General features: G+C 46.5%; 1 protein-coding gene and 1 non-coding gene across 10 annotated transcripts in view; one reads left to right on the top strand and one right to left on the bottom strand.

The window, feature by feature from the left end:
• The window catches only part of Xpnpep1 (X-prolyl aminopeptidase 1), a 58,649-nt gene that overhangs the window by 28,875 nt on the left and 15,609 nt on the right, over positions 1 to 14,165 (top strand). For all 9 annotated transcript variants that reach the window (XM_006992307.3, XM_006992309.4, XM_015985929.3 and 6 more), the window contains 7 exons: positions 1,480 to 1,575; positions 3,898 to 3,979; positions 6,425 to 6,635; positions 7,874 to 7,963; positions 8,892 to 8,942; positions 9,990 to 10,048; positions 10,171 to 10,248. In XM_006992307.3, the coding sequence (XP_006992369.1) occupies positions 1,480 to 1,575; positions 3,898 to 3,979; positions 6,425 to 6,635; positions 7,874 to 7,963; positions 8,892 to 8,942; positions 9,990 to 10,048; positions 10,171 to 10,248 (667 nt within the window). The remainder of the gene's footprint in view (positions 1 to 1,479; positions 1,576 to 3,897; positions 3,980 to 6,424; positions 6,636 to 7,873; positions 7,964 to 8,891; positions 8,943 to 9,989; positions 10,049 to 10,170; positions 10,249 to 14,165) is intronic.
• LOC121826936 (U6 spliceosomal RNA) lies at positions 3,491 to 3,595 on the bottom strand. Its single transcript, XR_006069097.1, has one exon. It is a non-coding gene; the product is annotated as a U6 spliceosomal RNA (small nuclear RNA).

Below are 14,165 nucleotides of genomic sequence, written 5' to 3'. Positions count from 1 at the left end.
AGGCTGTGGCTTTACTGCCTGCCACTTCTGCACCTGCTTGTCCCTTGCTTTTTGGCTTAGTGTGTTTTTGCAGCGCTCCTCTGGGCATCTTTGTGGGACCTGGTGGAAAGACTGAAGCTTTCTCATGGCTGCCAGCTGCCACTCTTCTGGGTCTGGTAGTGGGAGCAGCATCTGGTGACGCCAGCGTCATTTCCTCCATGGTGACGTTTGTAGGGTTGCCTTGTGGCCTCACCGTACCTTATGCTGGTAGAAGCTGAGGTGTGATTGCTTCCTTGGCCTGGGACAGTGGGTGAGCTGCACATTCTGTGCACCTTTTGTAGGAGAGGAATTGTGGCTCAATGAAGACAGTGAGGGTAGAGGGAGAAGACTGGGGTAGGACTGCAGGGCGGGGAGCCTTGCAGCCCAAACATGGAGGATGGGGGACATCTGGAATGTAGGCAGATTGCCAGAGGGGTCCTGGGAATAAAGTACCACAGCTGAGACACTGGGCCAAGTTTTAAACAGCATTCCTGGGCTGATCTTCAAAGCAGCCGTGGGTTGTGGGCAGCCCCAGGCTTGCTTTCCAGTGTGACACCCTCATTGGGTGTGATTTATAGGGGAGGATGGGTACAGCGGTGGCCCACGGTCAGCTTAATATTTTCCATCAGCATGGTTGAAAGAGTTTTAACTGAAACAGAGCCTCTGACCTGTTACTGTAGGAGAAGAGATCTCAGGTATGCTGCCAGAGTTTCTGTTTTGCAAACAGTTGCATGCTTGCTGTGGGCAGGGCACTTCTAGGTATACCATATGGGTGTGACTATGCTGCTCATAGGTAGTTAGCGATAAGCTAAGTTACAGATGCTACCCTGGTGAGATGACTTCCTCTGGTACCATATTGCATTCTGGGGAGTAGCAGGGAGGCCTTGGCTGTGCCTGACAGGGCAAGTGTGATTTGGACATGATATTCACAGTGAGTCAGGCTGCAGGGTACTCTTTGGTCTTAGCACCAAATCTCAGGGCCAAAGAAATGTAAAGTGGGTTTCACAGGCGAGATCTCTGCCAAAGAGATTCACATGTATTCCTAGAGCTCAGTTTACTCAGTCACACCAGTGTTTGAATAGTAGTGCACTTAGTTTCTGATCTAACTGTATGCATTGCCTTGTAGATTCTAAGTTCAAAGAGGGCAGGGACTGGTTTTTTTCAGAGCCATAACTGCACTGAGCAGCAGGACCCTTGGTAGGTACCTTTACCTGGCAAGTCTGGATGCTTCACAGTGGGATAAACATTATACTGGTGTCACAGGCAGTCAGGGCCCACAACAGTCAAGGGACTTTGCCGAGTCATTCCTCTTCTGTTGGGGATTGAATCTTGGCTGCCTGCTCTGCAGGTTGCCTGTTTGATGTAAGAAGTACTGTGTAAGTGTTCGGCATAGGCCTTCTCACTTGGCCTCCATCTTCACGGAATCACAGCTGGAGTCAAAAGCATGTTTGTTTCTTGCAGGCATCTCCTGGAAGGAGAAGGTTGCAGACCTTCGGTTGAAAATGGCTGAGAGGAGCATCGTGTGGTTTGTGGTCACTGCCCTAGATGAAATTGCATGTGAGTGCTCTGGTTTCAATGCTTGGGCATTACCTGATCCCTTCCTTGGGCCTCTGGGAATCTGTGTGTTCGTGCCATTCAGCTTTCTGAATGGTGAGGGAATTTGTAACAGACAGTGTCTCCAAATGAGAGCGCAGATGCCAGTGAGCACACAGGAGAGAACATCACGATGAGCTGGGCAGGGGAGTGTAGACGTGCCAGAGTAGTACACAGCAGGGGCTCATGGTGAAGCCATGGGCAATGCCTGCCTCTGCCCCATCTCTTAGGATTGTGGCCTCTCTGAGGAAGAACATTTCTCTGAACGTTTTTGTGTCGTTATTTCTTTATGCTTATGAACTTTTCTAATATGTTCATAGGAAGAACCTTCTAGTAAAATTTTTACCTCAGCAAACTTAAGAACTGAAAATTCTTCTCAAGGCCCCTTCCCTTAATCTTCATACCTTCCACGACTCCTGTCCACATGGAGTTGTTTCAAATCTGTAGTCTTCAGAATCTGAAGGGATCTGACTGCAATGCCCCCTCCTGTCTCATTCTGACTGGATTTGATTCAGGGAAGCTTGGAAGAGGCTGCTGTGTCGTATCTCCCCACTGGAGGAAGAAAGTCCACTCCATCCGTCCTGCCTCTTCAGTCTCTCAGACGGTGTCAGATGTCAGTGATTGCTGTCTCTAATTAAACCCAGTGTCAGAGGAAACACACACACACACACACACACACACACACACACACACACACACACGCACACCACACACACACACACACAGAGTTTCTCCCTTGAATTTAAGAAAAACGTATTATGGAAACTTGCAAAGTGCAGAAGTAGAAGAAGAAAACCAGAATCACTCACAATCCTGTTCCCTAGTGACAGCCATGGTTGACGTTTCTGTGTGTCTGTCATTCAGTCTGCTGTTCTAAATGTTTCAGTCTGCTAGGAGCAAATATAAACGTAATTTTAAGCATTAAAAATTCCATAAAATGGTTATACAACAGTCTGCCTAACAGTTTCCATATGGAAGGCCTTTGGGCTATTTCCGGTTTCTCCGTAATTTATTTTGATACTTCCATCAAGATCGTGGCTCATACACTTATGTCTTAGTTTTTGATCATTTTGGTCTTTGTATTTCTGGTTAACTTTTAGGGATAGTCTTGTGAATTTAAGGGTAAGTGTGTGGTAGGACTTTCGACCTATGCATCCTGTCACACCACACACACAGCTCCAGGTACCTTCATTTAAAAGGAGCTGGTAAGCCTGATGTGGTGGTGTACTTGGGAGGTAGAGGCAAGTGAATCTCTGTGAGTTTGAGGCCAGCCTGGTCTACATAGCAAGTTCCAGGCTAGCCAGGGCTACACAAAGAGACCTTCTCTCCAAAAAAATTAAAAAAAGGAGTCAGTATGAGAGGTTAAAAAAATGTTACTTTTCTGTTCTGGTTTTAGAAATGATTATTTTAAAATAGAGGCAGCAACTTTTTGTACTCGGCCCTTTTTGCTCTTATCTTTCTGAGAGCATGCTTTAGAGCTGGCAGCCAGGACCAGAGCTTACTGTGTGCTTGTCCATCAGGCTTCTCAAATATGCTGTGACCTCATCAGACTCTGGCCCCTGACTCGAGGCAGGTCCTCCACCCAGCGTAGTAACAGCTCACTGTGGCTGAGCCACAGGCTGTGAGTCAGAGCTTTTCTTCTACCTCTGATCAGAAGCTCTGCCTCCGTAGGGTCCTCTGCTCAGTGGAGGTCCTTGTGCCCCCGCCCCCCCCCCCCCATTCTCCTCACCGCCCCCCCCACCCCAGTTTCAGTTTTTCTGTCCTAGGTCATTTGCCTTGGGATAGAGAGAATGCTTGTATCCTCCTTATATTTTTTGGGTGCCAGAGAGCTGAACTTGGCAGGTCCCAGCAACTGGGTTAGCTATTTCAACTCTTTTTTAAAAATATGGAACGCTTCACGAATTTGTGTCATGCTTGGGCAGGGGCCATGCTAATCTTCTCTGTATTGTTCCCATTTTAGTCTATGTGCAGCCAAAGCGAGCGCATTATTTCAGCTCTTAGGGGGACACTGTTCGTGTGTTTTGAGCCTGCTTCCTTCTCTGGCTTGCAGTATGGCCAACGAGGAAACAGTTCTGGTGCCATCAGGTGGCAGGCTCAGCAGTTGCAGCTCAGCTGTGGAACCTTGTGTAAGGTCCTTTACCTTTGTGAGAGATGTGGTGAGATCCTTTGAGAGGAGCTGAATTCTAAGCAGAAACTCTTCCCTCCCCCCAAAGCTACCTGTTAAGCTTTACCTGGGAGCCAGACAGCTGATAGAAACCATCTTTAAGAAAATGCTTTCCTTTTCAGGGCTGTTCAATCTCCGAGGGTCAGATGTGGAGCACAATCCAGTGTTTTTCTCCTATGCGATCGTAGGACTAGAGACCATCATGTAAGTGTTCACTCCCACCCAAACTTCGTCCCCACAGCTCCAAGGGCTCAGGCTCCCCTTTCTAGTCCTCACCCCACAGTTATGGTAGTATGATTCCTTTCTCCGGAACTTCCCCTTCAGCCTTGCCTTAACAGGTGTTTGTTTTTATCCTGCCTTCCCGCTAAACCTCCAAATGTCTTGAAATCTACAGAAGTATTTATAGTGACAGGAGACTGAGAAATAAGTAGATGAGTCCAGCGGGACAAAGCCGGTATGAGGTTCTTTAGGTTCCTGTTGCAGTCTTGCCCAGGCTACATTTGATCCAGGTTTCCTGGAAGGCAGTGCAGAGGGGGCCACACAGGCTCAGCTTGTAGTTCTCGACCCCAGTCATTTGGAAGGTCAGCAGTGATGCGGGAAACACCCCCCCCCCACCCCCACCCCAACTTTGCTCTGTGGACTTGTCAGTTTTATCAGTCAGAACATTGCTTATAGGCTTCCTGTCATTGTTTTTCTACTGTGTGTGGTTCCAGTTCTTTTCTCTTGTGATAAAACACTGACCAAAAGTTACTTAGGGGAGGAGAGGACTTAAATATCTTACACTTCTATGCCCCAGCCCATCACTGAGGGGAATCAGGGCAGGAGCTCAAGCAGGAGCTTGAGGCAGGCTCTTGCTAGCTGGCATTCTTATACTGCACAGGACCACCTGCCCAGGGAATGGTGTCACCCACAGTGGGCTGGGCCCTCCTGTATCCATTGAGAACCAAGACAGTTCCCCAGAAACCTGCCCACCAACAGTTTTTCTGGACAGTCCCTCTGAGCCAGTCACCTTGAAGTTGATTTTGGATGTTGGATGATCTGGGCCATGGTGTCATTGGAGACCTTTCAGGGGGTCTTGGCTGGTAAAACTGTATTAGCCTGGAAGCAATCCACAGATTTTCATCTTCTGTGGAAAGAAAAGCAGAACCTCTTTTCCAGAGCAACGTATCCTTAGACATAGATTTTGAAATCAAGATACTTTTAAAATATACATGCTGATTTAACTCAGCAGCTTTTACAATCAGATGTCTCTCTGCAGTTAAAAATCCCAAAGACAATATAATCTAGATTCTCGTGTAACATCCATCTTTACATGGCTTATTTTTTATATTACCTTTACTGACTCTTTAAAGACTTTATTTTTTAAAACTATTTCTTTATATAACTGTCTATATTCATTTTCTTCTCTCTTCCAAGCCTACATACATTTTTACACATACTATAAACCATTTAAAGTCTTATTTCATCTGAGTCTGCCTTATTGTGAATCTATTGCTTTAAACTGCAGTGGTCAGTCCTGAAGCAGCAGCCTTGGCTGCTGACTCCGCCCATCTCAGCTTTTCAACACCGTGGAGATAATTCACCGGCAGCTCTGGGAGCCATGCTGTCCGCTGACTCTGGGAGGCAGTGGGTCTTTGCTTCTATCAAAGCAGCCTGTAGCCCAGAAACCTCTTTTTTTTAAGTAACAAAAGCTATATCCACCACACCATGTTGCGCAGCTTGCAGAAACTTCTGTGTAGCTCGGCAGGAATCCGCCGTTCTGTAGCTCCAGCCTGCATGCCACAAACTGGCTACAGCCAGGGGACACATCACTGTACCTAGGCCTGCCATGAGCGACATGAACTAGGAAGGTGCTCTTAGCTACATTTATAATCTCTTCTTAAGCTCTCTCAGATTTTACGTGGAAACTCTTGTCACCACGTGTGGGAGCCATTTATAGCTGAAGTTTTCCTGTGTCCCGCCTGGCCCATGGTCAGGACAAATCTCTCTCACCCTCCAGTCCTGCGCCTCTCGGACTCAAGTAAACACACAGAGGCTTACATTATTTATGAACTGTATGACCATTAGCTCAGGCTTATTACTGACTAGCTCTTACACTTAAATCAACCCATAATTCTTATTTATGTTTAGCCATGTGGCTTGGTACCTTTTCTCAGTTTTGCCTTCACATCTTGCTTCCTCTGTGTCTGGCTGGCGACTCCCGACTCAGCCTTCCTCTTCCCAGAATTCTCCTTGTCTGCTTATCCCACCTATACTTTCTGCCTGGCTACTGGCCAATCAGCCTTTTATTTATCAACCAATCAGAGCAACACATATTCACAGCATACAGAGCGACATCACCCATCACAGAGAGGTGTTGGTGGACAGGACTACAGACAGCTGGACAGATGTGATGGGGTGTGGCTGGAGGTCCCGGATGTTAATGGAGGTGGGGGTGGGGAGAAGGGACATCAAAGACAATGGCCTGGAGAATGAGACGGATGACAACAGCGTTTACAGGGGCAGGAGATGCAGTTGGGAGGGCAGGGCTGGGGCAGGCTGCGGAGAAAGAGGAAAACCTGTTTGATTCTGAGTGCCAGAAGATGTGAGCCTTGTGTGTGTTCACCTCCTCACGTGCCCCCTTTGGTGATCCACCCCTGTCCCCGGCAGGCTCTTCATTGACGGGGATCGCATCGATGCGCCTGGTGTGAAACAGCACTTGCTGCTTGACTTGGGCCTGGAGGCAGAATATAAAATCCAGGTGCTTCCTTACAAGTCCGTCCTAAGTGAGCTCAAGACGCTGTGTTCTGACCTCGCCCCAAGGGAGAAAGTGTGGGTCAGTGACAAAGCCAGCTATGCTGTGAGCGAGGCCATCCCCAAGGTGAGTGGCCTCACTCTGGCCCCTTTGCGGTTCTGATGTCGTACACAGCGGGAGCAGAGGCGTGGGCTCTGAGCTGTGGTCTCCGGGTAAGCCCAGAGCTGGAGTGGAGTATCTGAGACTCCTTAAACGGTGTAGGTCCACGTCTTCCAGGGTGTGGCGTGAAAGATGATCTTAGGTGGCACACGTTAGTACTTAGGCTTATTTAAATATGTTTTAACAGCAGTTACTGTAACTGAGGAAAAGCTCTAAGTAGTGTCTGAGACGGTGCTATTGTGAATATTCTTTCAGATGAAGTACAGAACGAGTAAGGGGTACCAGGCTGAAGGCAGCACAGGAACCTGAATGTTGGGGTACACTTCCTAGCACATGCCTCATCTCTTTCCCCAGGTTTTAGATGCAGAAATTCAAGGCCCAGAGAGGCTGGGGAGTGGAGGCTTTGTCTTAAGCTCACATGGTAGTGACAGTTTTGCCCGTCACTGAGTCCTTGCTGGGCCAGGCTAAGCAGCCAACAACTGTTGTTTCACACTAGAATCTGGGGCAGGCCTAGAACCCACATCCCTTCAGCTGGTTGTTCTTCTGTCAGGCCCTGGGCTCTTGGTAGATAAGTGGGCTTTGGCAAGGTCAGCAGTGCACTCTCGGCTAGAGCCCAGATCTGGCTCATCAGCATCCCTGCCGCGTCTCTGTCTGGCCACTCATCACTCAGAGCTGAGCGTCCTTGACCCCAGCAGGGGTCGCTCTTGCTTTCCCTGCTTCCTGAGGTTTGTTTGAGGAGGGCGGTGCGGGGAGACTGTGCACAGCTTGAGAAGCTGAGGGCCTTCCTCGTCACCCCGTCACACACACAGGGCTGGGTTCTCCTTCAGCTGCCGCGGTGACGAGAGGCAGAGAGGAGGGTCCCTGTGCAGGTTTGTGTGCCACTCCAGCAGGAGAGCTGCCCGGGTTAGCTCCGAGAGGCGGTGCCCTCGCCACAGCCACGAGGCCTGGAAAGCAACCTCTGCTGTGACAGGCGGGCAATGGCAAAGAGTGCGAGTCGAGGAGGAAGATGCCCCATTTGATGTACTGAACTTATTGGGGTGAGCTCAAGCTGTGTGAACATGCTCAGGGCATCAGCAGAACTGGGGGGACTCCAGGCTCGGGACAGCTGCGGTTCCGAATGGGAGCTCTTCAAATCGTTTGCCTCCGAGTGTGTTTTCCTGGCGGTTGAGTAAATCGTGCTTCTCATCTTCTGTGCCTTGCCCCAGGATCACCGCTGCTGTATGCCTTATACACCCATCTGCATTGCCAAAGCCGTGAAGAACTCAGCTGAGGCGGAAGGCATGAGGCGGGCCCACGTGAGTCGAGCTGGTGCGGGAAGTAGGATGGGGGGGTCAGAAGGGCCTGCTCTCCCTCATCTTGTGGCTGGCACAAGTTCTGAAACTCACCGAGCCTAGGTCCTTCTGGTCTTCCAGAGTTAGTGGGGAATGAAATAAACTGTTTTGTTGGGCATGCAAGCCTGGAACCCTAGCTGCTGGGAAGCTGTGGCAGGAGGATGTGAATTTGAGGTCAGGATCAGGTACATGGTGGAACCTGTCTCAAAAAATAATAAAATTGGATGTGTTAAATTCTTATGAACTGTAACACAAAATACAATGAAGGAGGCTGAAGAGACGGCTCAGTGGCTGAGCGCTTGCCTGCTCTTTTGATTCCCAGGACCTAACCTACGCGCCATCTCATAACTCAGTATTCCCAGTCCAAGGGGATCCGACACCCTCCTTTCAACTCTGTGGGCACCAGGCACATGTGGTGTATAGCCATATGCAGGCAAAACACCTGTAAATGTTAAACACACACACACACACACACACACACACACACACACACACACACACACACACGGGGAGGGGTAGGGGTATTGATGATGATAGTGTAGACGGTGGCGAGGCCGTGGTGTAATGAGTAAGTTAAGGCAGGTGAGGCACGATCTGAGTTTGGCAGAGGCTGACCCTAGCCTGTCGTTCTGGCCCGTGTAGGGTGGAATTCACTGGTTAGAGGCGCTGCCTGTGTGTTCAGGTCGGGCCCCTCCTGACTGCCTCAGTTGATGAGTAGCTGGGCAGCCCATTTTCCCTCCCTGTAATGGGAAGGGCCACAGAAGGCTTCCAGGAGCGTGTCCACAGAGTGGAAGCCTGAGTGCTGTTGGGTTCTTTGGCCCTGGGGTGCAGTCCTGGAAGGGTGCCTCAGGGCTGGGCTCTCTGGTCATCTGACTCTCTGTTGTTTGCACAGATTAAGGATGCCGTTGCCCTCTGTGAACTCTTCAGCTGGCTGGAGAAAGAGGTTGGTTCTTACCCTTGTTGAGCACGTGGCTGTAGAACACTCCAAGATATCAACAGACCATAATACAACCATGGCCTCCCCGGGGCTCTGATGGCCTAAGGCTTTGGTTGGTTTTAGTGTTCTCTTTGGCACTGTGTTCTGTAACTTCGTGCATATATATATTGATAAATTCTGTGGGAAAGAAAGAAATTCCATCACTGTGGCTCCTTTATGCTAGAGAGTGGAATTTCATTGGAAGGAAGAGTGGCCCTTCCTGAATTATAGGCCAGCTGGCTACACTGGGGGTAAGCTCTCTTGGTGTGTTCATTTTGAACCTCAAGCTATGAAACTTTTTATATTAAATTGACCCTTGGCCATTAATTTCTTGCCCAACCATACCTGGAGCTGACAATGGTTAGTTTCTTTGTGCTGCTATTAAACAGCGCCACTCTACATTTAAATAACTAGGGACAACTAGAATTGGAAAAAGGGGATTATACTAGTTTCTTCTAGTAGGAGCATTTTTTCCTCCATACTTCCAGCTGTTCATCTTTGTAAATTCTTTTTGTTTTTCTTGTAGTATGCAGATAGGTTTTTGTGTTTGGTTTATTTTACTCTTAGGATCATGTAGTGTGAGCATTGTGCACATGCTTTGCTGTCTTAAGAGAAAATCCAGGTGGTGATCTCGTTGCATCCAGTGGCCAGATTGTTTTACTTACGTATTCTTCCTGTTTTTGACTGTTAGGACCTATTTTTATTCCTCCAGGATAATTGGCTTTAGGATAGTTGTTTATAGGGGATGCTTTTGAAATTTTAAACTTAGATGCATTACATTTTGGGAGATTTGGGGATATAGTGCTGTGACACAATGGTTCAGGGCAAAGTTAAGTGACTAGAAACCCCTCTCCTTTAGAGAGCTTTGTTAAAAGCCCCCGCCATTCCCTCATTAGAGAGGAGACACAGTGTATCCTGACGAGGGGGCCTTTGGGATGCCAGCACCAAATGTTCACTCTGCATGGCTGAAGCCCGAGGTTCTTTGTGATGATTCATAAGCACTTTCTCTTGTAGGTCCCCAAAGGGGGTGTAACTGAGATCTCAGCTGCTGACAAAGCTGAGGAATTTCGAAGGTAAGTGTTTATGGAGAAGACCTAAACCGTGTGTGCTGATTTCTTGGCCGCTGAATGAGCTGGGAGGTCCCTGACTCCTGCCACAGTGGAACCCTTGAACGACTCTGCTCTGTCTGTTCCAGGCAACAGGCTGACTTTGTGGACCTGAGCTTCCCAACGATCTCCAGTATGGGACCCAATGGCGCCATCATTCACTACGCGTAAGGCATGCGGACGGACAGAGGAGGAGCACAGGCCTGGCTTGCGTTGCTTCCACACAGCAGCCTGAGCAGGGGAGGCAGTTTTCCCAGAGCCTTTGTGCCCACCACTGTGTGTCTGTGGAGACTGAAGCAGGGGAGAGAAGATCCCACAGGATCCCAGAGTTTCCTGAGTCCTCAAGCCTCTGTCTTTTAGGAGTTTCCTCTTACTTGTTTTTTGTTATTATTGTTAACAGTTTTTGAGATATATTCTCACTCTCTAGCTCAGGCTGGTCTGGAACCTACTACATAGCCTGGGCTGGCCTCCACTTCATGGTGATCCTCCTGCCTCAGCCAGAGATGACAGGGATGAGTTCCCACACTTAACCATATTTCCATACTGAGGCTCAGAAACTGTCTCTATAACCCTTGTATTTTGATTGATTTCTGGAGTTATCTTTCCTGGTGTCAGCAGGCTTCTTGATGTCCTGGTCTATCCTGTATGAGCACCACTGCCAGCATCCAAAAGTGCTCTGCTCACTGGTGGGGTAGCCATTGTGGGTCAAGAGATGCTGGGTAGCAGAGCCATCTCTCCCTGACTCTCGGGGTTTGAAGCCAGCATCCCAGTCTAGTTTTTTTTTTCTTTCCCTTTCTTTTCCTTTTCACCATATGATCTGTGAGAGCCCGTGGACCCACAGAGCTGAGCCTCCCTGAACTCTGAGATGAGGGGCATTGTTGTACTTGGGATCTGAGCCCTGCTGGTGATGTAGGAAATGTAGTTGGGTGTGGACATCAGCTTACCCAGCCCGGTGCCCTCTCTCTCTCTCTGTGTAGGGCATTTGGCTCCTGTCCTCTGTCTTCCAAGTGCAGTAAGGGAAGGGCATTCGGACTGTCTCTGTGCTACAGTTGGCGTACACTTTTCTCCTTTTTAAATGATTGCTTTTAGAGCTGTTAGTCGTGGGGCAGCTTTCAAAGCTTGTGGGGGACATAGTCACAGATGTGTCTACCACTCTCTCACACGAACACCCCTGCTCCAATATGCAGATACCAGAGGCATTCACTTTGACTCGGCTGATGAATTTCATGATGGGTTTTTTCCGTACGATTAGAGCAATCAAACTTTGAAAGCCATTTGCTCCTCTTTCGGCATTTCTCCCCGGCAGGCTGTTAGAGGTCAGCCTAGAGACCGGGCCTGTGTCTGAGAGGGATTGGCCTCTGCAGCGTGTCAGCTTAGACTGCTGTCTGTAGATGTAACCAATCGTATTATTAAAATAAGAAACACAGAGCCAAGGTAAAAGAGAAAAGCCGAGAGGTCAGAGCTCAGAGATAAAATCTTACCTCCTGCAGTGCTCCTAGCTTCCCCGAGAGAGAGAGAGAGGTACTTCCTGTGTCCCTGTTTAAATAATCTTTCTGTTCTGCCTTCTCATTGGTTGTAAACCCAACCACATGACTGCCTCATCACTGCCTGTAAGTACCGCCCTCCAGGTCTTAAAGGCGTATGTCTCCAATACTGGCTGTATCCCTGAACACACAGAAATCTACCTAGCTCTTCTAACCACCACGCTCTTACTATGGCTCTAATAGCTCTGACCCCAGGGCAACTTTATTCATTAACATAAAATTAAAATAACATTTCAGTACAAATAAAATATCACCACATTTCCCCTTTTCTATTTTAATAAAAAGAAAAAAGGCAAAAGGTTATAACTAACAAAAGAAAAACTATATACAAAAGTACAATAACTATATACAATATATACAAGTAACAAATACCTAAACGATGTCTAGTCCATTTGTATTTGACAAATCAGAGAAAATAATTCCCTTATCTATCCTATTTTAGTAAGTCCAAAATGTATCTAATTCACTTTCTATCCTAATTAATCTTCAACTATAACTAACTAATCTTCAACTCCCTCAGAGACCCAAGAAGGAAATAATATTAGCTAACAAAAATAAAAACAAGAAGTGCACAAAAGCAGCTTCCAAAAATTTTGTGGGTTGACAGAAACAGCCAGCTGCCTGGACAGTCACCTGAGGTTTCTCCACAGTGTTGGGGCATCATCTTCAGCCTATAGGCTTATGGTATCTGACAGACTCATTTGTGAAGTAGGTTGTACACAAGGTCAACAGTTCAACCTCACATTGGGTGAGAGCAGTCCATGTACCAGAAACACCTGAATTCCACTAGTGTCATGTCATGATTCAGGATTTTAAATTCTGGAAATTGTTGATGGTTTTTGAATTCAGCTGTCCATTCTTCTTGGCGGTGTATATATGGCTTCATCTAAGCATGCCCTTCTCCACATCCCTCTATTAAATGCCAGTCTACTATTGAGAGGCGTGAGCTTTCAGTTGCTGTTCCATTGCACAACAGAAGCCATCGGCCCACTGCCTGTTCAGCTGCCTTCAAAGAAAAGGGCACTGTACCTTTTCCAGATTGTGAAGGCCACTTCAGGGATGGTGCCATATTGTCCTGGCCTCAGAAGATGCCTTTTGATAAAGCCATAACCACACTTGTTTTGGCAGGAATTGGTAGTCCTTTGTTTCGTGTTCTGTCTGTCCATTTTTTCTGTTGATTTGAGGATACTTTGTTGTCCAGTGGCTAACTTTTGCCACAATGAAAATTAACTCCATATGCAGTTTCTTCAATGCCCATATTTTCTCTGAAGTAGATTGGTACTGCCAGGAGCCGACATGTCTCAAAAAAGAAAAATTTCTAAGTTATTAAAACATTTTAAATGCCATATTCTGTAGATCTCTGAAGGGTTTGAAGATGACCTGTCTAAAATATATCTGCTCAATTTTTTAAAACATATCTAATATGACTGCAATTTCTATTGTAATGTCTAACTACTAACTTTCATTTCTTTATATCCTAATAGTTGGTAATAATGTAAAGTATTTAAAACTAGTAATTGTCTTTTTCTTTTCTTTCTTTCTCTTTTTTTTTTTAAACAAGAACCTTAAATCTAATCTCCTTTGCTTAGCCTTTTTCCTAACCCTTGACAACTTGTAACCTACCCCCCTAAATAATGAAAATTATCCCAGACCCAAAACCCATTAAAAGAACCAAAAAACCACCCGCCCCACACCACTTCTTTGGCAATGTGGGTGTCATATTCTTAAAATTGCTTCCTGCTGGGTATGGGCGAAGTTATCTTTATCCTGAAAGAAAAATTTAGGTTAATTGTCAAATTCTAGGAAAGGTAACTATATCCTTCATTATTATCCAGTCTGTGTATAAAGCCAAAGTTCAGGGTTTATCTCAAGTCCTTATTCAAGTAGTCTTTGAGACTGGATCATCTCAGCTAGTCATCTCAAAATTGCTCTGAGCACCTTGTAGTTCAAAGCTGATCTGTAGATGATGTTTGTCAGTTTAGTGATATTATTATTGTCCACGTGGAATTGTTGTTGTTGTTGTGGTTGTTGTGGGGCCCCATCTTCTTTCCGGAGACTTCAGTTGATGTTAGGCCTGGCCGTGATTTCCTGCAGAAAACTGATAAGAGACTCGAACACAAAGACATATATATGCAGCTAACTGAAGCCTTTTTTCTAGAATTAGTTAGTACTCTATATGACCATTCATATCTTAACCAAGTTTAAAATGTATATATATATTAATCTTGTAAATTTTGATATAAAATTTATACTTTAAGAAAAGTTTAAAGAATCAGAATAGAATCAAAGAGTTGAGATTAGTAATAGAATAGTCCCTTAATTAATTTGGCTTTTGTCCTGTCCCATAGCAGAAAATGGCTCTTTCTGGCATGATACAGGGAGTTTGCATTTTCCTTTTAACAACATGCTTGAGTTTGAAGAAGGAGAGAGCCATTCTCCAACTCCAAAGTCAGCTTTAAATTTTAATTGAACTGGGACTATTAGAAAACCAATAGTGTTAAATCTTTAGAGAAAAGCAGAAACAAACATTTAAGAAGACA

This window comes from Peromyscus maniculatus, chromosome 1 (genome assembly GCF_049852395.1).
Source record: "Peromyscus maniculatus bairdii isolate BWxNUB_F1_BW_parent chromosome 1, HU_Pman_BW_mat_3.1, whole genome shotgun sequence".
In the NCBI taxonomy this organism is placed as follows: Eukaryota; Metazoa; Chordata; class Mammalia; order Rodentia; family Cricetidae; genus Peromyscus; species Peromyscus maniculatus.
This window is presented reverse-complemented; position numbering and strand designations above follow the sequence as displayed.